At 38.3% G+C, this 22,028-nt stretch overlaps 1 protein-coding gene across 1 annotated transcript in view; it reads left to right on the top strand.

Annotated features, from left to right (window-relative positions):
- Positions 1-22,028, top strand: part of CLYBL (citramalyl-CoA lyase) — a 184,197-nt gene that overhangs the window by 147,809 nt on the left and 14,360 nt on the right. Inside the window, exons 3-7 of the mRNA XM_054162911.1 lie at positions 7,499-7,687; positions 11,255-11,356; positions 13,120-13,213; positions 14,659-14,826; positions 19,964-20,088. Coding sequence (XP_054018886.1) covers positions 7,499-7,687; positions 11,255-11,356; positions 13,120-13,213; positions 14,659-14,826; positions 19,964-20,088 — 678 coding nt within the window. The remainder of the gene's footprint in view (positions 1-7,498; positions 7,688-11,254; positions 11,357-13,119; positions 13,214-14,658; positions 14,827-19,963; positions 20,089-22,028) is intronic.

Genomic DNA, 22,028 nt, shown 5'->3' with positions numbered 1-22,028 from the left:
ATGGTGCAAGAATCCACCTGGTGGGAGAACTTCTTGGGGTTCTTGGCTCAGTGTAAGACACTTAAGTGACTGGTTAGTGTCAAAAGTCCCATGCTAAACCTGTTGCATGTAAACACATGCATCTCCAGGGTGACACCACTTAACTTTAAAATAAAAACTAAAAATGAGGAGATAAGAGCTTTTTTGCACAACCATGATTTTACTGTGGGCATGGTCTATAAACACTTGGGCTTAGAGGATTCTGTGGCATTTTGGTCACATTACGGAATATCAATTTGCTAATTTACCAAGGCAGATAAAGTACTTTATAAAAACTGTGATAAGAGCTGTGGCTCGTCAGTGGTTTTTACAATACTGAAGAACATGCACAGTTGTTTTGAGTTTTCTCTTTGAAACACCAAGTTTTATTGAGACTGCAGGCAAAATGGGAAAAGTTCCTTCCTGAAATGACTTAGGATGAAGGAAGCCATGGTACAGCTGATCTGACTTTTCTTAATGCCTTCTTCATTCCTAGGGGCTTCTGAGCTGCCTGGGGCAGACGCAGGCTCTCTGGCCAGTAGTTTTCTTTCTGATAAACTTTTTTTTTGCCTTTGGTTTGCTTTTAACATTCCACATTGTTTACCTCGTTTGGCTTTAATGTTTTTCCCCAAAGTAATTTATTTTATAAAGGAGGCGGTAATTAAACAACACTTCTGATGATACCCATTTGCCAATCTTCAAAACACTTGATCCATGTCTCACCTAGAATCACCATGCCTGAAATCAGCCACTGAACAGGGATTGATAGATTGTGAAAGCAGATGGGTTTGTGATGGACACCAATGTAACTTGTTATCAGCATTAACAAAAAGATGCATTTATGAAAGTAATATGTGGATACTCAAACGGACACATTTTCCGTAGTAATTTATTACATTGTGCCAAGTAAATACACCTTAAACTAGAACATGTTAAATAAAAAATGAGCATAATATATGGTTACATTCATGTGCCAGATGAAAGAAATGTGTAGCCTTTATTTTTATTGATACGTGTGCTCTCATTTCATCATGCAGCAGCTCATTTGGACTGTCCAGGAAGACTAATTAACACTAATGCTTCTAAAGCATTTTCATTTGTGATGCTAATCTGTCACAAAACCAAAAGCATCCTCAGAAAGCCAGGGAAAAAAAGTAAAGAGGCTGCATCTTGCAGCCAGCTTAAATTAGTGTTAGCTTGATTTGTCTTAATTGAAAGGTTGTTTACATCTCTTTTGTAAGTGTTTATAAAAGTTGGCAGACAGAAGAATAGCTGCCTACGTACATGAACAAAATTTTCTTTTATTGAAGCTGTTGTATATAGGACTGTCATTACAAAACCTTTTGAAATGTTTCTGTACACAGTCTTAAGGTATAAGCCTGTCTCTGTGTTTATGTATATACACACACACACAATATGCTGTATTATTTTTGCTACTGAGGTATTTATGCTAAGTCCTCACATTACATGAGTATTTCTACGTGCCAATTCGTTCTAGCCGCCTACTGGCCCCTGTGTAAACTTATATGGGATGCATGCAAGCCGGAAAAACACCTTAAACACAACTTGTGAAAACCTCTTGCTCTAGCATGTACATCCACAGATACCCCAGCTCAGCTGAAGTGTTGTGCTTACATAGCTGAGCACCACTGAATTTTCAGTGGGATTCACAGCGGTCCTGGACTGCTGGTTGGGTGGACCTCAGGTTCTTGTTTTCTGGTTCCCCACCTTTAGAGCATCCCAAGACAGGCTGGTAATCAAAGGAAGAAATTGCCCAACTCTGATACTGTTGGATAGCCCCCATCTAATATCTTTAGGATCCACATTGTCCACACTGGTAGAGGCAGGGAGAGGCTTGCTAAGCTTACATGGCAGCAAGCAACTCTCAGCTATTCATGAACAGCTGTTGGAGATCTTGTCCTTTAAAAATATAGGATAAATATTGTTAATAGGTGCACTGATGTGTTCCTAGACCTTAAATTAAATTCTAGGAAAATGGGCAAAGAAATTAAGATTCCTCAGCAGAGCATAATTAAATTGCCGCCTAATTCATAGTGCTGACCACCAAAGTTTGCTTCATTTTTGTGTTGCTGGACCATGTAGTGCATGTAAAGACAATTAGCAGAGCAGAGAGAAAAGCAGCAGATGCTAGAGATGCACAGAGTTAGATGACTCATTATGTCATGAAGAATCTCTCTTTCAGAAAAGTGAAAAGGTTGGTGTAAAAAAAGGAAAGGCTTGATTAAACAATTATGCAAGAATTACAAGGTTTCAGGAATGAGTAGTGGAAAAACCAAGAGCCTTGCAATGCTCTAAAACATGCATATGCCTGAACTGCAGAGGAGAAACACTGACATACATAATGGAAACCCTATTCTTCCTCCCCGTGCCTGCCCCTTCTTTCCTTTAGGATTACATGGTGGGCTTGCCATGTGCCTTGTTCAACCAAAAGAAAGTATGTTTTAAAACTTCCTAAATTTTTTACAAACCCTCAACTGAATATCTGCTCAAATATAAGAAATCATTTAATAACCACTTCCTGAAGGCTTTATGATGTATGCATGTTGTACAATGTATTTTTCAGCCTAACAAGACTGATTAGAAATAGGTATTTGCCATTTCAAATATTTATTCTCACAAGTACCTGATGCATGTAAGCTGGAAGGCAGGTCTTGTGCACCAAGCACCTCCTGTTCTTGGAAACACTCTGCTCCCTAATTACAGTTCTCTTTGTTTCCTCACAAACAAATGCAGTTTGTCTTCCCTTTTGCCAATCTCATCTATGCATTTGAAATCAACTCAAGTATCATCCTCTATGGCATGACTTCAGTGACAGAGAATGAAGCATGTAAAAGATGTCAGGCTTTCCTTCTGCAGAAACTCAAATTTGCCCCAAAAGTGCTGTGGGTATATATGTGCGCTCCTGCAAAACCTTATTTGAAAGACACATTCGCAGAACATGCACTAATATAAGTGACAAAAAATTCAGCAATGTCAAGTCCTGTAAACAAACCACTCCAGGGAAGTAACATTAACACATAATTGTATGTTTTTACCATGTCAGACCTGTCACAAAAAATAACTTGAATTGTGATTATAGTAATTAATTTTTCCTCTGCCAATTGAAACATGAAAACTTATTATGGCAATGAGGATGATAGATTCTGGCCTGCCATTTTAGCACATTGCATACTTACATTTCCATATGAAGCAGTATTACCAAAAGATGTTAACAGAATGAAATCTACGCATAAATATACCTTTGAGTGTACCCACTATCTTTACATTAAGACATGAAGGCCTTGAGAAAAAGAAAACAAAGGTGGGGGGCAGGGGAGAAGAGGGAGTGGATAGGACTAGGCAAGAAAGATAAATAAAAACAGATTTTTGTCCCTAAAATCAGGCAGGTCTAGAAACCAGTGCTCAAAAACTGGTTTGTAGGATATCATACCAGTTTGAAAAGAAAGAAAGAATAAAAGGTAATTTTTCTGTCTGCTGTTGCAGTCCCCAAAATTATCTTAATTTGACCACCTTTGCTTTGTTTCTGCTGTATAAACACCGTGTCCAGGGTCAATGAGTGCCCAAGCTTCCAGCTCAGTGGCATTCCTTCTATTTTGAAGCAGAAATTCTATGTCTTGACATATAACTCAGAGGAAAAAAAGGCAGGGGGTGGGGGTGGTGGGAAGGGACGGGATTGGGAAAAACAAGGAAGGAAAGGTGGTAGGACAATATGATAATACTGCTACCAAAGGCACCTATTTAAGTGCACTTATACTGTGAAGCTTTATAAATAAGCCTAAGGGACTCCTTGTTTGCCACCACCCCCTTTCCCTGAGTCTTGCACTCTGCCTGCCTGATCCCATCCGACAGTAGAGCTGATACCGCACTAATCCCCGCAAGTTTGGGACTAATGAACTAACTGCTGGGCTGCCGCCACGGAGCTTGGTCCCAAACTATACTGTACTTCACACTCGATTTATTCTCCAGATGGCGAGACTGCACAGCCCCGCCGTGAGGGACCACCTCTTCCACTGGAGTGTAAAAGTGGACGGATGTTGTTTTCTTTGCAGATTTGATAATTCAGAGCTAGGAACTTGTGAGGGTGATTAGTTATTAGGTTTAATGGGTGCCAATCGAGCTGACAATGCGTGTATTCTCATCTTTAATTTCAGAGGCTGTTTGACTGCGTGGCAGTGGATTTGTCAGCAATGTTGCATCACTGAAACCTTTATCTTCTCCAGTTAGCTTAGCTGTGTGTGATAATGAACGTCTTTCCATGTCCTTCTTAGAGTCAAACAGAAGGGATGCTAAAGTAGCCATCCTGACCAGCATTTTTTTCCTAGTGGGTTTTCCAGCATGAGTTGCAAAATTAGCCTATTTTAATAATACTACTGTTTACCATGAAGGTGTCTGTTGTCTTTCTCTCTTGTTTGGTTTGATAAAGAACCCAACCTAGGTGGGACTCAATGGGGATGCAACCATCCCAAGCTACCTGGGAATGGAATTGTTTACTTAACAATCAGATTTGTTGCCTTATCAGTTATTCATTCATGACAGAGTATTATCCCACAGAGTATTATCCCACATTGTCATTCTTGTGTGAAGAAAAGGGTAAATAATTTCTTTCACTGTTCCTTAACAATTCTAGTTTAACTGTCCTTGGCAGGAACTTTACATAGTGTTTGGAAAACATATTTATTCTTGCATCTACAACTAAAAAGACATTATTGCATCAAGGACTACTGTTCTCTCTGATGTTACAATGCTGAAGTAGTTTATGTAGCTTGACATTTCAGCTTTTGTGTGGATCCTACAATAAGAATAGTACCTACATTTCTCTGTGTAATAAGGCAGAAAGGGCTCTCCCCCTTTCCTCCATGTTTTTCGTACATTTAGTCAAAGGGTTTTAGTACATTGTTTTATTTACCCATGAAATGTTTTATTGGAAGCCTGGCTGAGGACCTGATACACCCCACTAACATCAATGGGATTTTCTCTGTTATAGGAAGGGTAGGCACCCAGTCAGGCTCTTCACGAGCTATGCCTTTGGCAACCAGGTCCTCTCAGTTTGTCCTACAATTAAAAATGTAAATTGAATCCTGATGTGGAAACTCTAGTGACTAGAAGTATTTTATCATGGAACAGAAACATTTCCATTCCTGGGGTATCTAGGCAGACAGATCTAAAACATAGTGGTTCTAAGAAAATGAATCAATTCTCAACCCAACAGATGGCATGGGTGTGTTAACTAACATAGCAACATATTTTCTATTAAAATATGGGGAAAAAACAACCCCCTCCCCATGTTTGTTGGTTGATATAAATTCAGTGAAGTTGTTGGTTATTTTTGGGATACGTACCAGAGGGCTGCACATTTAGTTTATGTAAATTGATAACAGCAACAGCCTGTTAATAAGTGTTTTGTATGGAAATATACCTAGAAAGACACGATCTGTCTTTTTTGGGAAGAGAGTTTGCAGCCTGAGGAGAAAAATAGCTAATGAGATGGTCTACTGCTCATTATTGTAGTCTGAAAAAAATCATAACGAATTAGGCTGCAAGTTTGCTAGAGATGTGCCTTGAGTTGGAATTGGATGCTGCCTTAGTGGATAATTTGGGGAGATCTTTCTTTTGCAAATTGGATCAGTGTGTGCTGAAACGGTGATAATCTGACTTTAATTAAAAGCACAAATTGGTTTGGAGCGTGTTTTTAAGCTACCCTTCTGTATCACATCCAGAAACTTTTAGCCCAGCCCTAGAAACCTATTACCCCTGGTCAGAGAAGGAAAACATAGGGGATTTGTATTACCCAATATTGGCATCATATGGTTTGGTTTCCCTAATTCAGAACCATTTCAGATGGCTGTGCTGTGGAGCTGTCTTCCAGCTGGACATGTTTTAGTGAACTGCATGCATCTTTGTGTGGCTTTCCTAATGGCCCCAGTCAGAGCCCATTCACGGCAGTTCGAACATTTTGGGTCGTATTTTCCAGAGATTACCTCTGAACGTGCCCCTTGATCGTGGCGCAGGGATGCGTACATGTGCGCCTTGTTCCCGTCTGCCCGATTAACGGGCATATGCTCCCAACCTTCTAGTAGCCCCAAGCTGAAGGCTGTTTGCTTCAGATTTCATTAACTTTCTGCTTCATTATTCATTCCTTTTAACCAGTTAGGGCCATCACTTACTTTTCTCTAAACTTACCCTAATTATCAGGGGTCCCAGCCCTGTAAATCAGTACACTGCAGAGCTGTCTTAAACTGGCCTGGGAAACCCTGTTCTGATCAGACCTGACAACTGTAAGCTACTGTTCCTTCACACTGTTTAACTCAGACCACATTGGGAAACCGCCTCTGCTCCTCTCACTGGCAGAGATCTGCAGCCGTCTGGTTTAAATCTACTGTCATGTGCTGTCTTGCTGATTGGTACTAGCCTGGATATTAACTTTGATGATTTTATATTTTTTTAACCTTTTTTTCCCTTGAGTTTACCCATTTTCTGGAAAAAAACCTCTCCATTCAGCAACTGTATATTGTTAAAGTCATTCCTGAACCTCTGTGAGTCAGGAGCCTTAAAGTTTTATTAGCCTCATAAAAACTCTTCACAAATGAAATGTCTTTTGATAAGTGTGCATTTCAACAATGCAAATTTGTTAGGGGCTGTTGGCGAGTGGGAGGAATTTGGGGTTGAAATCACAGTTGGCAGGAAGCAGGGAGTCCAGCACCCTCCTTCCCCTCACTTATTCTTCTCCGGGCCAAGAAACACGTTTCATTTCAGAAAAGCATGTGAGTACACTTCATGCAAATCAACTATTAAACAGATTTGTAAATCTACATTCACAGAAGCAGCGATCGGCCATGGGAAGCACATGTCTTTGGAGACTTCATTTCGTGCCAGCAGGAGAACAGCTTTTTATGCGGTTCAGGAAAAATCTCCAAGTTATTTTGGCGGTGTTTTCATATACGAGTTGTGAACTCTGCCACAGGCTTTAATAAACTTCAGATACTTGGAGAAAAGGAAGACTTATGTAGCAAAATCAAAGAAGCATATGTACATCTGTGCTAACTGACATCCAGGCAAAATTAATTGTTTTATTCAAATTTAATATGCCATTTTTGTGAGTGCAGACTGTTAGTGCAACATGTTGTGGGTAGTATAAAATTTGTGTTTGACAGGCATGTTCAGCACTGGTGGACACAAAAGTCTTGTTTTCTACGAGTGGTAGTGTAGAAATACTTAGACGTAAACCCTGAGCATTTCATTTACTAATTATAAAGAAATGAGGAGGGTAAAATTGTGAGGTGCTGGTAATGGCTGCTTCAATAAAAGTCCAAGAGTAACAGACACTCTAGGGACACCAATATGCTGGCTGGCTAGCTTTTTCCTCATGTCATTTCAACAACTTTTTTGCTCCGTGCACTTTTGTGTCAATTGAAAATACACTTTCTTTTTCTTTTCTTGTTCCTCTAAACATATATTGTAGAGAGAAGCAAGAATGACCATTGTGAAAAGCCTTGATGAATTTGACTTTGGCCAGGCTGAAAAGTGTGTTAGGATAAACTCTGTGTCCAGCGGTCTTGCAGAAGAAGATCTGGAGGTGCTTTTGCAGTCCAAGACCCTTCCTTCAAGCATGATGCTGCCAAAGGTTGAAAGTGTTGAAGAAATAAAATGGGTGAGTACCAGCTACACAGTAGTTTTTGACTGAAGCTGCTGGGCCAAGTTCACACATAGAAATTAGTAACTCTGAGTTATGAGGAAGGTTGTAAACAACATATAGTGTTGTTTCTTGGCTAAGATAGTTGGAAAATGCGTCCATTTAAATGTTTATGAAAAGCATACATGGAACACTTTGCTTTTATAAGGAAAACTAAATTTATTTCTCCCATGGTCAACAAAGAACCAGAGTTTGCTCTCAAAAACAGAAACAGAAGTATCTGACTCGACTCTTACTTGCCTAGCAAGCAAACTGTCCATGAGCCTTAGTTACATGCAGTGTAAGCAGGAGATGGGGAAACCATGTAGCAACATATGAAAAAATGAGTTGGGGGGAAGGTCACTCCTTGGGGCAACTGGAGGAACAAACAGGAAGCTTTTAACTAGTGTTTTTAATTAGCACAGATATTATTTCCTGAACAGTTCTCTATTTCTTCCTTTTTAATTGCTGACAGGTGTGTTTGTATTTCACGACTGACTTTTCAGCCAATAAAAACCTGAAATGTAAATGGTTGGCATGTCAAATTACTTAAGAAAACTTTGAAATAGGCCTAATTATGCTATAATTGTTTAAATTGTCAAGAAAGGGGGATGTTTATTTAGAATATATCATTATTGCTGTAACATGCCAGTAAAGGAATAATGCTTAATTATTCACTTCTATATTTTTGAAAACCACTAGCCCAGCAACTAGCATGCATGCAAGCTGTGATGAAAGGCAGGCAGATGTATTAGAATCTATTTTAATCTCAGCATCTAACCTTGATCAAACCATTGAGATCAGGCACGAGTGTACAACGGAGCAAATATGCTGGGTATGTGACAAGCCCCGTCCGTTCTGTGGCACTGTCCCTTTGGCCTCTGATGCTCTTGATGGAAGGTACACTATCCCCTTCCACCAACATTTAATTAAATTAACCCAAGTATACCTCTCAGGGTTTACAGCCCTGTAAGTGTTAGAGGTAACTTGTCAGTAATGAATATTCATGCTTCCAAAATGGCAGGGCCCTTGCTGCCACCAAGTAGGTTTTGCAGGGAGGTGGGATGCGGAAGCTCTTTGTCCCCTCATCCCCTTCCACCTTTCCTCTTACTAACTTCAATTTCCATCATGGAAAACAAGCCAAACCACAACAACTTCTGCTTTTTGTGTCCCTTTCATTTTGCCCAACCTTTGCACACAAAGAGCATGCTTTGCTTAATGCTGCAGCCTTCTTTTCCCAATCCTCCCAAAAATTCACTCCAGCATGATTTTTCAGCCTCCCAGAAGCTGTTTATTTCCCCACACACATATCTCCCCCCCCCACTTCATTTTTATTTATGTGCAGCAGAAACCTGGAGGCTGATGCACAACTAAAAGATGGGCTTACTTGTTTTCTTTTGTGTGAGAATCTCTTGCTTTCCTTTTGTCCCTAGTGTGGGTACTTGTTTGACTGGCATGGCTTATTGGACTATAACAAGCGTAACTCTCCCTCCTTTGTGGTGGGACAATTCTCCCACAAATCCCAACCAGTGTGCATTCTTCCCGACACACTATTGGGTGTGCACTGGAATTGAAAGAATTGCTGAGGCCTTGCTACTTCATCCCCTCCCCAGGCTTTGTGGGTTTTTTTTTCTCTCCGCCTTCTTTTTTTTCTTCCCTCCTTTCTCCCTGAAATGAACACTTTACTGGGCCGGAAACATTTAATCGTCTCCTTTTGAGGGGAAAAAAAAATAATTAATTGAAACTTCTACACTCATTACCTTTTGTATTGGTGTTTATTGCAAATTTTTTTTTTAAAGAGAGAGGAAGAGAGACAATATTTAATTAAATGCGCTTTTTTCCATTGTTGTTTTATTGTTTATCTTCAAAACAAAAGAGAGCAGAAAATCCCAGGAGTATGACTTTTACAATGTTTTAAAACAGAAGAAGAGCTCTGCTGCTTTAACTTGTACCTAAAATGTAGTAAACACAGTAGCACCTTTTTTCTTTTTTTTTTTTTTTGTTTTTTGCTTAGGAATCAAAAATCATATTGGGGTCTTAAGAGTAGATGCTGATGCCATGGTACTACCTCATTTTCTGCATTTGCCTGGATGAAGTTTACTGCTTTATGTCTCTATACTGTACACTAGCATGTGTGAATTGCACTGAGGATTAATTTTTTTCCTCCTTGCACATTTTGGGCGGAATTCTCTTCTCCAAATAAAAGTTACTGTGAGGGCCACAGTGATGATGCAAAGCAGGGATGGGGAGGGCAGAATTCTTCATCGAAGAAAGCTGTGGTTTATTTTGGCCTAATTGTAAAGTTACTGCAAATTGCTGGAAAGCTTTTGTTTTTTTTTTCAAGATCTGGGTGATTAGATTTTCCTTCTTTTGGGGAGGGGTGGTGGAGGGAAGCTAAAAGGGGAAATAACACCTCTAATCCAGCTTCTGGTAAATAGGCTGCCAGCTTTTAAAATGAGTTTCCTTTCTATTAGTCAGAATATTATGCTAAGCCTTAAGCATTAGTTTTTTATGTTGCCATAGCAGCCTTATTCCTGCAGGGTTGTGACCTGCGATGATTACAGTACAAAGCTTATAGGGTCTTGAAACCCCCTTTGAAGATGAAAAGTCTTTGATGGTTTATATTTATGCAAATCTCTTAGATATGATTTACCCAACTGAGACTGAATGGAGAGATGATTAAAATTCCCTTTCCTTTGATATCCATTAATAGTCAAATATTCCTTAAATTTAAAATATATGCATGTGTTATTTTTGTCTTTATTTACTAACATATTTTAACCATACCTGAGATATATTTATCTCAGCACAAATTACTCATCTGGACAGACATAATAGATTTACAATATAGGGCTGAGGGTTCCCCCCCCCCCCCCCCTTTTTTTTTTTTTCCCTCTTTTGAAAGGGGAAAAATCTGTGCAAGAGCTTTTGTATGTTTCCAGATGATAGATTTTGGAATTTGGGCTACCCCACTGGCAGCTCAGAGCTAGCTGTGAACTGGTCTCATGGAAAAAATTGGCAAGCTTTGGTCTTCAAAGAATTAAACTTCCTTTTTAAGGCCTTCCTAGGTAAGCTAAAAAATTATGAAGAAAAGCCTATTGAACAAAAGGGTAACGGTGCCGTAATGAATAATACGGATGCCACTTAGAAGGCTGGGGAGCGCTTCCAGTGATGGCAGTGCTGGACCTGAAACAAAACTGGACCTCAGGTACAGCAGCACTTCATTGTTTTCCAGTGCCTGTGGATTTGCATTTCACTAAGCCAGGGTGAGAGGTGCTAAGCCTGGATTTTGTTGTTGGTGTTGTTGGTTTGGTTTGGTTTGGTTTTGCAAACCAGCCTCTAAACTTCAAAATGTATGGGAATGCTGCAGTTTCAGATCGCAGGCCTTTGTAAAAAAGCTGGTGTAATTTTTTTTAATTCTAAGGTTTTGGGGCTGGAGGGGGGTGTTTTTCCTGCCAGGTGAAAATTGGATGTGTTATATATAGATGTCGACTATTTTTATTATTTTTTTTTAACTTTCTGATAGCTCACACTGTCTAGTTTTAGTTTTCAGACAAATTCTTACATCACCTAAAAGGCCGAACACTTGTAGAGCCAATGAATTTTATACCCTTTGTGGAAACTGCAGTGGGCTTGCTGAATTTTAAGGTAAGCAGGTCTTGGAGTGTTCGTATTTTGCCATCTCAGCAAACTAGGATGAGTGGAATACTCCCCTGTCTCCCCCTAATTTCATCAAGGAAGGGAGATTTAAAAATCCCCTGAACATTTGTACACTGAACTCTCATGCTTGGGTAGCAAAGGACTTCCCAAGTTGAAAATATTTCAGACAGAACAGTTTCAGACAGTCCATGACAAATAACAAAGCCTCTCTGCATTACAGTTACCATTCTTAACACACTTGGGACAGAAACAAGCTTCTCCAAAAATCTGGAGTACTCACAGTGTTGCCATACACTTGGCTACAGAGTAGCTATTGAATGCAACTTGTGCGTAGTATTTGATTAGAAAAAAAGAACTAATCATCGTTGCACAACTGCAAAACTGGCATCTTTATAACAGTTTATAATTACAACCAAATTTCACATTATAAATTTTTTGTGTGTATGATGGGGTGCTTAATGATAAGATTAAAAGTGTAATTAACTTTGAAAACAGGAACTATCTGAAGAACATGCTTCTTTTGTAAGATAATCTTAGATGAGATTTTCTTTTTAAACTGCATTTTAATATAAATTACTCCCCAGCCTTTACTATCAAGTCCAGGGTTTTCAGAAAGGCAAGGCAGCATGATAATGAAACAGAAGATCTCAGGCATGCACCAGGAATTCAGTGTTCCCCTCCCAAGCTCTAAGGGAAAAGTTTCGGACCAGCTGAGGAGGCACACATCAGAAGTACCTCCAGAAGTACCAGCAGGCCTCACAGGCAGCCTCCTCGTCTGATACAGCCATTTCTCTTACAACACACTCTAATGTGTAATAATAAAGCAGTAACCAAATAGACATACTTGTGCCTGGTGTGCATGCACAGAATTAAATCATATTTTAAACCACCTGAGGTTTTCTTCAGCTACAGTATTTTGCAGTGGCATTTTTAATATTGTAGTGCCTGATGTCGGCAAGAGAGGTGCCCTTTAAAACAATTTCTGGCCCCACCAGCTGCCATGGAACATCCATTAGTAGAGCTGGTAATTATACCTGTCTTTCTCTCCACTTATCTTAGCCTTTAAAAATATTCCTAATATCCAAATATAGATATAAAACTGTAGTGTTTTGGAAATGCAGTTCTTCTCCACATAGCAATTTATTTCTTGCTTTTATTTTAATACTTTAAAAAATACTTTTCTGCAGTACTTGTTGCATTTACAACTTCCCTAGCTATTTTTTAGTTACATGTAGCACAAGACTTTAAATGGGAAATCTTATAAGGAATCCTTATATTCTGTCAGAATCTACAACCATTTTAAACCATTCACATTATTTGTTTAACAAAAGAGATTCTGATCTTTATTTCTGTTTCTCACGTAAATACATGTCAAACTAATCAAATTTCATACTTTTTGTTTGCTTTTAAGCAGTGTTTGGCAAATGTTTTATTTCATATTATTACAGAAATACCTGAGGTAGTGATCACAGCAATACTCAGGGCATTATGTCAGCCAGAATGTAGGCAATCAGCTACGACGTCCTGTATTTACACACTCTGAGCATATAGGTGCTTAGGGAAAGATAATGTTTTCTCTTTCGCTGAGTCATTTTAAAGCACTGTGCATAGTCGAGCACCTACAGTGGCTTTGCTTAGTAGGAGCAATTTTATCTGAAGGATTTGGGTAGCACTGAGTTGCTGTAATAGCCTCTGTAATCTCTCTGCATCCATCATTTCTGTAGAAATTAATATTCTGCTCTCATTTGAAGGCCGTCTGTGAAGAAGCACTGAGAAAAGGATCCCAGGTTGGCCTTCATTTGGACGCAGTTGTCTTTGGAGGAGAGGATTTTCGTGCCAGCATAGGTTGTTACCTGTGTGTTTGCTATAAATGTTAACCCATGGCACTCACCCGGCAGAAACCCATCGTGATTTATGGCCATTGGTTTTCCAATGGCAATAATTAATGATAACACTTGATTCTGCATTTTACATTTTCACTTTTCTCCTCTTTTTTTTGTTGTTTTTTTTTCAATGCAGAATGTATCCATGGAAAATAAAAATGTGGCCCCTGTGTTTTACAAAGCACTGGCATTTTCTTGTGCTTCTTGCCGTGCAGCAAAAGCACCAAAAATTGGGGGGGGGGGGGGAACAACAAAACCTGTTGAGTCACCAAAAGCATTTTAAAATATGCTATGCATAAGAAATATACACATTCTTTTGAGAAGCACATTTACACTCCTAAAACTCTGGTGTCTTTTCATGACTGTTTTATAGACAATTATCAGTTAGGTTTTTGCCATCGTGCACAAACACTATTCTACTACATTTTGCATTCATGAATTTACTTTAAGTATCTCCCAGGTCAATGCAGCCATGTATTCATGAGAAAGCACTCTGAGCCTTCCTCAAAAATAAAAAAGTATTGCACAATTTCTTTTATGAAAGGCCATTTTACTTCTTATTGACCTGGATCAGTTTAGAGATAAAAGTGCAGATCCATTAACCTTTAAATTAGACGAAAGTGCAATAATGTAAATATTAGCCTTACTTTTCTACAGTATTCCTTACAAACTGGAAATCTGTGTCTAAGTAGTGGTCCTAAAGAAAGGTAACACACAATTTATTTATTTTTTTCACATGAGACTTCACATGAGCACGTTGCTTAGCTGGTGCCCTGTGAGCATGTGAAGTCTCGTGAATACTTTTGCTTCTTCTCAGAAGTCATCTGCCATCATTTTTTTCATCCAAATGCTAATGCTTAAATATTCAGCTTAGGACATCCGTTGTGATGAGAATCAGAACCAAGCAAACTGCAATTCTGTTCTCAGTGTGATTTTTTTAACCATTTTGTTGTACCCAGTTTATCCACTTGTGTAAACCTTCTCTTGCTGTAGTGCTTCTCACTGTATATACAGTAAATAATGTAATTGAATAATCACTTCATATTAGTCCCAAGTCAGCAGTTCTTACCAGCCAAAGCTTCCACTGACTTCAGGCTTACAAATTTTAATTTGAATTGAATCAAAATCTGAATCTAAATTTCATAAGCTAGTGGTTAAAGATATTTTAAAAGATTTTTTTGTTTGTTTGTTGCTGTATTTGGAGTTTGGGGGGGGGGGTTGTTGTTGTTGTTAAAACAGCTTCCTTTTTTTTTGTCTCAGAAGAGTAGCATATAACAATATAGCTTCTGTTTTCTAAATTAATTGAATGAAATCTTGAATTTTCTTTTTTGTAACAAGGTCAGTATTTTCACAACAAAGGTTTAAAACACTCCTGTCAGCTTTTGTTTGTTTTCATCGTTTCTGTAGGTGCAACAAGCAGTAAGGAAACTCATGATATTTTATATGCCAGGCAAAAAATAGTAGTCACGGCAAAGGCATTTGGCCTTCAAGCAATAGACCTTGTTTACATCGATTTCCGAGATGAAGATGGGCTCCGCAGGCAATCAAGAGAAGGTGCCTCAATGGGATTCACTGGTATGGCTGTCTGATGATGTCTCAAAATAATGCATAGCTTCTTCTATTTATATATTGCTGCAATTACTGTCACCTAGACAAATAACTTGAGTTTTATTTCAAGATATTTATTGAAAAACTTCGTCATACCAAGCTCTTCTAGGTTTATTAGCACCCTTAAAACTGGGGCTGGAAATTTTGCTTGAAAAGCCACAGGCTGCTTTTTTAAACCACATCCCATGAAGCATGTCTGTTTTTGAAGAGGAGTTGAGGTAGAGCAGTGCAGTGATTCCTCCCATCATAGAGCACAGGAGAGGTGATACTGTACTCAGTGACGACCAATTGCTTCTTAAAATACGTGGTCCCTTTCTCTCTCTCTCTCTCTCTCCATTTTTTTTCTTTGTTTTTTTTTGGTTGGTTGGTTGGTTTGGTGTGGTTTTTTTCCCATTTAAAGACAGCTGCTAAAAAATGCTTTTTAGGTGAAGGAGTTGAGAAGCAAATCTTATATGCTAATTGCTAAGAGAAAGATGTTTTCTTATTATTTTCTTTTATTTGTTTTCCATTTCCTAGCTCCCCTTCGAGTAAGTGCTGGTGACACCTATGGGTACTGGCAGACAGCAAGAGCAGCAGGCTTCTTGCCCCAGAGTCCTGTTACCTGTGACTGGTGTACCAGATCACTTGGACAGCCTGGTGGGACAGTGCAAGCCAAAAACTGGGGGGTTGTGATAGAACTCATCCATTTGACACATGCATTAGAGAATTCTGGCATATAGGACAAACATTTTACATTATTGGACTCTTGACTAGCGTTCAGGATATATGCACAGTAATAGGGTTTTGTCACCAAAGGCATGGGTCCTGGCAATACTGTCTAGCAAACTGTACTTTTACAGTTAATGATATATGATATCTTGAAGGACCACCAAAAAAAAAAAAACAACACAACCCAAATGTTCTCTTACGAGATCTCAGTGTGACAGTATAGAAATCAGTGCTCTTGAGCCCAAACCCTGCCTTACTGTCTGTTAAGCTTCCGCATTTGCATAACCAGATCTTGTTTCAGAGGCAAAATGGTTAACTCCTCACAGCTACATTATCCATGTCCATGTGGACCTCCACCATTCATTCATCTGCAGATGAAGCTGGGAAAAATAACAGAGCTTTTGAATGATAGCACCTGCTGATGGCTACCTAAACTCCACCAATATTAACTAGCTTAAGGAAAGGCTTGTGTTATGGAAAAACATAAGCATCTGAACCTCCTGTTGACAGAAGATGGAGTTGCAGATGCCTAGCACCTTTGAGAGCACTCTTTTTGAATGCTTAATGTGTATTTGAATACTTAACTCAGGCTGCCACTTTAGGAAACTTAGAAATGCTCAATGTAAACAACACTGATGGTGGTTTGCACTCCACTGACTCTATGGAGGAAGTTGTTTGACATCAAGATAGGATCCAGAGAGTAAACAAATAGAAAGGTCACACGTGGAAATGTAGCACATAAACTGAATTTCTAAGATGCCCAAAGAGGTGTCTTGCCTTTCCTTATTTGGAGCAATCATCTGTAAAAGGTACAGACTTCATTAAGGTGAGCTCACAGTTCCTGTTCTTTGCCTCTTGCCCTTCCACAACTATCATCAACACATTTCAAAACCCCAGCAAACAGCCTGACAACCAGTCCAACCATAATTAGAAACATGACAGTTTGCTGATTTGGTTAACAACAACAACAACAACAAAAAAAAGTGAATAATAAAAATGAAAGCTCTAAGTCAAAACAAAACAGCAATTTCCATATTTTTGGTAAAAATAAGGGGAAAAAATGCACATTTGAGGTTGATCCAAAATGTTTCACGTGTTCATTTCTTTGGCTTTCAGTTTATCTAGTGTTTTTGTAATCTTTCTTGCTTATTTGATTAAAATAAAATGTCACTTCAAAACTGAAAGCAAAACAAATTATATTCCAAAATTCTATAAATGAAACCTTTTTCTTTAATTTCCAGTGTAATGTTCATCATAAAAAATTACAAATGGGTCTTAGCTTAATCCGTGACTTTGTATAAAGCGAAAGTCTGCAGATCATATTTGAGAGTAAAATACTGAAATGCCAGCTTGTTAGCAAGTTCAACACATGCAATTCTTGTTATTTTCAAATATTTAAGATCCCTTCCAGCTACTTTTTCATGAGGAATCGATATTATTTAAATCAACATAACTAAAATGAGCTGAGGCTTCCAAATGCTTTCTTAGCTGAAGAACCCACACTTACTTGCATTCACAGAGCCAAATTCACCACCTTCAAAACTACTGCAAATCCAAAATGTTCACCAACATTTTATTTCCTTAGATTTTTCCCATATTTAGATTTAGAACAGTAGAACTGACCTTAATGTAATCAAATATGTTCACTCAGGATTAATAATTAAGTGAAATAATATAACAAAGAATTTACCAGCCAGTTAGGTACTACTGCCACCTTCATTGCTTTCTGTAGCCTAGTTATCTTTTCTGGTTATCTTAAAATCATCCTAATTTTCCTTCAGTGAGTGTGTTTACATAAAATTAAGTGGTTTCAAATTTAATGTAGTCAAATGTAGCCAAATTAGTAGATCTATTACATGTAATTTTATTCTTTTTAAAATCTTTTGGGGGGGAGAGGGAGTGTACAGCTATATAAACCCACACACAGACATCATCATCATATTTTACGTACCAGGACCCGTAGATATAACGTCAGTGCATTGCCTATAGAAGTGGTCATCAGTTTTAGCAATGTTTGTGGAAAGAAATGAAATAATCTTGCCATGAACTTGAACAGAGATTTAGTCATTACAGGAATATGTGCTGCGTGCCGAGAAGTCAGCTATAAATACAAAAGGCTGGAAGTTCCCTCTTCTTTTCGGAATCTTTTGTAAAAGATTAAAATGACACCATCATAACAGTTAACGAAAAGACTTGCCAGGTATTGAGTTCAAGCACGATATATCAAGTGGTACTGTAAAAAGGATTTCATGGTCATAAATTTTAATGTCTTCCAATTTTGCACTCTCTCAGTAACTTGTCAATAACAACAATTCTGTTTAAAATATTTGTTTTGTTCCTGCCTGGCGTTGCATCCATTATACAGTTGTTTGGATACATAATCTGTGACAAAAAAAACGAGCTCTATAAATCAAAAGTTGGATTGTGTCCTCTGCAAATTGTTTAGTAGTGGTCTAATGGTAAAAGAAATAAAAATCACTGCTACAAATATTTTTGTCAAAACCAAATCCTTCCACAGAAATGTTTTGCACTTAAAAAAAAAAAAAAAAATCATATATAAACTTTTGTTTATTTGTTTGCTATAATTGCAGCTTGGCTTCAAATACAATTTAAAAATATAGTCTACGTTTTCCTCAGAAAGTTAAGTTCCTTAGGATCTTGAAGGAATTATTTGTACACCCTTCCATTTTAGAATTAGTTTTGCTAGGGGGGAATTTGTTGCATTACAAATAAGGAACATCATAGTCTTATTCATGGTGACATTTGATTAAACTAACTAAAAAAAAAATAAATTGATTAGGCCTAATGTAAACCATATTGGTTAAGAAAATTTGTCTCTGTGTAATTTCTTACAACAAAATATGTATTTCTTACTGAATTTTAAGCTTTTATATATTTTTAACTTTTTTTTTTTTAATAGTTAGGACATTGAAATTTTGAATTGAATATCTGGATGCCCGTAAAATCATAAAGTAAAAGTTTTTTTCATAGGAATGAAAATATAAATGAGCTACTCATGGCTAAAAAAATCACTATTTCTTTCTCATTACATTAAGTAGATGGTGCTGCTGCATCCCCAGATTTTGTCTGCACTCCAAGTTATGACTCAGACCCAGTGCAGTCTGATAAAACTAATCCCAAATTTATTGCAGTGGTTAATTTCATTTAAAATAGGTGTATCTCTCCAGTCACACATGAGACTTCTTAGACCAAGTGATGGGTTGATTTCTACCATACGGTTGGAGAGATGTCAGTGAGAACGTGGGAGCAGCCCCCGTTGCACACAGGAAACCTCCTTAGTTCCGGACGCTTCAAACTTCTCCCTTTGCGTGCAAAAATCTTTCTCCCGCGAGAGGCTGCAGCGTGCTGCGGGGCGGGACGGCACGGCCGTGGGACCCTCCCTGTGCCCGGGACTGTTCACTTGATGGCAGGTTTGCAGGATCAGGCTCATCCCTCCAACTGCTGTAGCTATCTGGCACGGGAGTCATTTCTTCCACAGGCAACTGGGCATTACGGGAGCTTCTTTTTATTAAAACACTTTGAATACAAAGTGCAGAAATCACAGCAGTCAGTGAAATGTCCTTAGAAATGAACTAATAATGTCAAGCCTTACACTTTTTAAACTGTCAAACAAATTAGATATGTGTTTGTTTTAAGGTAGCTGAATGCAATAACAGATTGAAATGGATTATGTGGCTGTCTATTCATGTTTGAAAATGTCTCGTAGGGGAAAAAAAGCAACATCTATTTTTGTTTACTTTATGTTTATATAAGAATTTTTGTTTTTTACATGTGTTTCACAAAACCTGGTAGTTGTTTAATAAGCTGGTGACCTACCTGCAGCTGCTAACTATTGCAACAATTTAAAGAGCATTGATGATTTTGTGATGCTAAGCCAGTACTGAGAATTTAGGGCATGATTGTTATGTGATTGGTGACTTTTTGGTTCTACAAATCTCTTGCCATCTCCTTCAGATCTCATTTTCTGAATGCATTCTAACATAACTTAAGAGTGGCTGGAACTGCTATTTATATAGTTAAATTCAGGGATGCACTATGCTGAAGTGTTACTGACTCCCTGGACAAACAATTGCACCTGAAATGACTGAGAAATGTATGGATTGAAATGAGGAGGGAGGAGAAAAGAATCTTGGGCTCTTTGAAACAATATTGAATGCAGGCATAAAACAAGATATTTTTATTCTTTACAAAAAATAGCAAAAACCTATCTGCCTGTTGTCCAATTTTTTTAAAAAAATGAAAGAAATCAAGTAAAATAATTAGTTAAAGTGCAGGAAAGTCTGCAAGGCATATGAGAGCCTCAAGTGGTTGGAACATTTTGCTTGAACATCTGTTTGTTGATGCGTGATTCTGGTGTTATTAATCTTCTTTGTAGGTAAGCAGGTGATTCACCCCAACCAAATTGCTGTTGTCCAGGAACAGTTCTCTCCGAGCCCTGAAAAAATAAAGTGGGCACAAGAACTGATCTCCGCTTTTGAAGAACATCAGCGATTAGGCAAGGTAAATATTTTGTTAATATGCCATAGTGGAACTCAAATTTGAGTAGTATTTAAGAGTTAGGCAGACTGGTGATGGCTCTTTGCATTTATCTTATGAATTGTGCTGTGACTGAGAGTAGTGCTCATGAAATCTGTGTCCGGATAGGCTACGGAGTGTATATTTATTACAAATGTGTCATTTCTCAATATCTTTACAAATATATCAGCTCTCTTTTCCTGCCACCTGTTTTAACTTTAATTCTTCGATTACAGAACCTTTTGGGCACCTGCATCTTTCTACAGCGCTATTGAATTAAAGCTGCTTCTCCAGTATGCCACAGTATCGTGGTGTTTCTGTCAGTGGAAAATATTTGCTAGCAAAGGGCAGGTAGCCTGGCAGATGAGTTGATCTGCTTGTGCAGACATCATTTGTAGAAAGAAATAAACAGATCAGGAAGTCTTGGTAAATTTTTTGTTTTGTTTTGTGTTTTTTTTAAATCTGTGTTGGTAAACCTGTTTCTCTTTTGGGGTTTTGATCCTGCAAACACCCCTAGTAGTGAGCAAATTTACATCTGAGCAGAACTGCTTGCAGATTGTGGTTCTTAATCATTAAAACTGGGAATGGTTTATGTGCATTTGTACCAATTGCTGGACCTGAAATTTGGATAGAGGAGAAAGCAGATTAACACTAGAATATGATTGTTCCTAATTTAGTGCATCATTGAGTCTCACGTTTCCTGCTCTGTGGGTTTCTGCTATGTAAATATTGCGGTGGTGATGCACAATCTGTCTCCACTTTGTGCCAGTAATACTTAAATTAGGGGTCGCCTGAAGGAAGATTTTATGCTAGTTGCGGCATTGTCAGTTAATTATCTTTAAGGTTATTTGCTATAATCCAGTTTGCCTCTTTTTGAAAGGGAAAAAAAAATAAGAAGGAAAAAAAAAAAAAGTTGCAGCTAAATATGTTTATCTTAATTGCAGCCAAGCCTGGGCTAGTTAAAAAGCAAAGTCCCAATGTCAGAACGGGGAGCACAGATGCGTGGGAACGGTTCGTGTGTGCTTGTGTTGCATTCAAGTGGGAGACAAATCTCTTTGGTAGTGAGGTTCATATATAAGATTGTGTATAGGCTCTCAGCTTTTATCAGGTGCTGTATAAACGATTTCTGTATGCTTCTCACTTCCTGGTGGGCAGAAATAAACCGGTGCACATGCCTTCCCCCATTCCCCTGCATTTCTGGTACTGCAGGTATTGTGCATTAGAAATGCTAAAAAGGTGAAAGCAGGAATTATGCTTTCATCTCAGAGTAGAAATGTGGCAAGGTATTTGCTGTGCTCTACCCTTGTCTTATCACATCCCCTCTGTGGTACCTGGGTGTTTCCAATATGCCCACGACTACAATATTTGGCTGTTGTCACAAGTAGTTATTTCAGGTTCAGTATAAGGATGCTGTGTGCCTGTAACTCTTTCTTCTGTTCCCTCGATTTTGAAATGCAGTTGTCTTCAGGCAAACGATTTAGAAATAGAAAATGTATGATTGGTTTTGCCCATCACTTCAATTTACAAAGGTTGGCTCTCTTACAAAAGGCATCATTATAAACATACCGTTGGGGCAAATGTTTAGGCAGGTAGATGCAGAAAGAAGGAAGTCAAGTGATACATTCAGACAAAAGTCATTTATATTTGTGATGTGCATAACCCTATTCATTCATCTGAATTAAGTGTCAGAAACTCATCTAAGGAATACCCCTGTCACATGAAGAATCAAAGGGAAGAATGGACTAAATTTAACTCTAAACCCAGTATCACACAATCACGAAGTCAGTTGTGTTTAATGTTGAAGAATTCTGTATTAGGCAAGCATTAATCTTTGGATTTGTTTTGCAGCTGCTGCTCTATTGACACGATGCTGATTTCTTGCGTACATCAGCTGTTCAGTGAGGTTTTGTTTGGATTTGGGGGAT

The sequence above is a fragment of the Dryobates pubescens genome, chromosome 7 (genome assembly GCF_014839835.1).
Source record: "Dryobates pubescens isolate bDryPub1 chromosome 7, bDryPub1.pri, whole genome shotgun sequence".
Taxonomy (NCBI): Eukaryota; Metazoa; Chordata; class Aves; order Piciformes; family Picidae; genus Dryobates; species Dryobates pubescens.
This window is presented reverse-complemented; position numbering and strand designations above follow the sequence as displayed.